Raw genomic sequence first — 2,780 nt, 5'->3', positions numbered from 1 at the left:
CACTGCTCTGACCTTATCAGCCCGTTTATCCTATTATTCGATTCGCTCTTGTCGCTTATGACAGAACAGCTAATCACGATGATCTTGTCTTCGGACAAGATTATTTTATTCGCTTATGTCAGAAAAAGCGAATCTCTTTAAAAACTGGCTGTTGTTTTCACTTCATTGCATTGTTACAATTCGTAAAAGTTGTACCCGCCAACTGGCGACTGACACTGTTACATGGACTCGCCAACGCTGATTTTTACTCGAATTTGGCGCTTGGCGAGTGTTAATTTTAGGCCATATATATATATATATATATATATGTGTGTGTGTGTGTGTAACTCACCAGCCCTGAACCCCATAGAGAATCTATGGTGTATTGTCAAGAGGAAAATGAGAAACAAGAGACCAAAAAATGTAGATGAGCTGAAGGCCACTGTCAAAGAAACCTGGGCTTCCATACCACCTCAGCAGTGCCACAAACTGATCACCTCCATGCCACGCCGAATTGAGGCAGTAATTAAAGCAAAAGGAGCCCCTACCAAGTATTGAGTACATGTACAGTAAATGAACATACTTTCCAGAAGGCCAACAATTCACTAAAAATGTTTTGATGCTTATGAAGTATTCTAATTTGTTGAGATAGTGAATTGGTAGGTTTTTGTTAAATGTGAGCCAAAATCATCACAATTAAAAGAACCAAAGACTTAAACTACTTCAGTCTGTGTGCATTGAATTTATTTAATACACGAGTTTCACAATTTGAGTTGAATTACTGAAATAAATTAACTTTTCCACGACATTCTAATTTATTGAGATGCACCTGTATGTATATATTAGGGGTGGAACGGTTCACCTTACTCATGGTTTGTAATAGTAACATATAGTAGTATAATCACAGCAATAAACTTAAGGAATTCCTGTAAAGTACTTGTTTTGCGTACCAGCAAATCGGTCCGTGTCTGGCGCTGTATGCCTTGCATAAGCTATGACAGAAGAAAATGAGCATGGCTTGCAGCACTTAAGTTAAAATACTGTGTGTGAAATAATAAAATAATGTGTTAAAATAAAGTGTGCTCTTATCATATTGTGGACAAAATTCCTCAAACTTCGCCCTGATCGGGAGCTGTATATATGTGCCCTCATCTGTTTTCAATGCAGCTAACCTCACATCGCTTCATCTACCCACTCACTAAACCATGACAGGCGAGTTATTGCAAAAAAGACGGTCAATGTGACACTGTAAAGTGATGAATCTATGGTGCCATGTGCTTTTTAAAACCATTTTCATAGGTTTAATGTTATATTATCGCCTCGGAAAATACGTCAATTTGACTAGAAACACCTTGGGTTTAAAGGGTTAATGAAACCTGCCCCCATTCAAATGTTGATAAAAAAATGCATGAAGCTAGAATATAACAGGGCTTTTTTTTCTTTGTTTGTTTAAAGGCAGAGTCTCTGTTCTTTCTTTTGACATATTGCATGTTCAGATATTCATAAAACAAAATGTTCTGGGGGCCATGAAAGTTTTGTGAAAATTATCAAAATGCTGGCAGTGGCTGGCAACTTTTTTTAAAACAGTAATGCGGCTCGGCTGACCACTTGTGATCAGGAAAATGTATTGTAATACCAGGTATGAACAGGGCTTAAGTGTTTTTTGTGTGTGTGTGTGTTGCTATGTGGTTGCTAGGGTGTTTTGTCTGCTATACATTAGTACTGTACTTTCACAAGGCATTTGAAAATTACACAGACGTTTGAATATCATTGCTGAAACACTCACATCTGGAACGATGACAGTGAGCTTGGGATTCAGTGTGTGATACACCTTCCCAATGGCACCTTTGTAACACCAGAACGGGTTGTACTCCAGTGTGTACTTAGTTTCTGAATCTCGTGCTGTGGTGAAAATCTTGTACGAGGATGTGGCATTGCTGTAGGTCTCTGGGACACAGTGAGGCGGCTGCCTGCAGAGGATTATCAAACCAAGGCATGAATTACTCATTCTAGATGAAGGAAACTCCAATTAGGACCCTTAAAACTAGCCTCAGTTATGTAACACAAATTTGCACTATGCTGCAAGTCAACTATGTGCCCTCTGTGTATGTTCTTTTTGTTTTGCTTTGGCTTTCTGGGTCAGTTAAAGGAATAGTAAAATGCAAGTCAGTAGCTACCAGCACTTAAGAGTCAAAAAAGCATATCAGGCAAGACAAAATTAATACCAGTGACTCCTGACAATATATTGAGGTGTGATGAAGCGAAACGATTGGTCTGTACAAGAAAATTAACATTTACAACATTATTACTTGTAATTCATAGCCTCAGGCAAACAGGGAATCTTTTCAGTGAGCAGGTTCTTTCAGACAGTTCGCTTCAATGAACTGGTTCAAATAACTGATTCACCACTTTGTTTATGTAATCATGCAATGATGTCACATGTATGCAATTATATTATTAAAACACCCAATAATGATGTGAAATGTGGATGTTTTACATGTCTAAAGCATATAAAGTGAATAAACTAGTCTTAATCAACTCACCCTTTTTACATTAACTATGAGAAACCATAAAACTTTAATTTCTCCTCTTCATTTAAAGGGGTCATATGATGCGATTTCAAGTTTTCCTTTCTCTTTGAAGTGTTACAAGCTCTTGGTGCATAAAGAAGATCTGTAAAGTTGCAAAGACTAAAGTCTCAAATCCAAAGAGATATTCTTTATAAAAAAGTTAAGAGTCAGCCACGCCTACCTAAAACGGCTCGTTCTAACACGCCCCCACATGTCTACGTCACTATCTGG

General features: G+C 37.8%; 1 protein-coding gene across 1 annotated transcript in view; it reads right to left on the bottom strand.

The window, feature by feature from the left end:
• The window catches only part of LOC107710724 (transmembrane protein 248-like), a 20,937-nt gene that overhangs the window by 8,236 nt on the left and 9,921 nt on the right, over positions 1 to 2,780 (bottom strand). Inside the window, exon 5 of the mRNA XM_016515559.1 lies at positions 1,766 to 1,949. Coding sequence (XP_016371045.1) covers positions 1,766 to 1,949 — 184 coding nt within the window. The remainder of the gene's footprint in view (positions 1 to 1,765; positions 1,950 to 2,780) is intronic.

Source organism: Sinocyclocheilus rhinocerous, unplaced genomic scaffold (genome assembly GCF_001515625.1).
Source record: "Sinocyclocheilus rhinocerous isolate Xijiao unplaced genomic scaffold, SAMN03320098_v1.1 scaffold597, whole genome shotgun sequence".
NCBI classification, from domain to species: domain Eukaryota; kingdom Metazoa; phylum Chordata; class Actinopteri; order Cypriniformes; family Cyprinidae; genus Sinocyclocheilus; species Sinocyclocheilus rhinocerous.
This window is presented reverse-complemented; position numbering and strand designations above follow the sequence as displayed.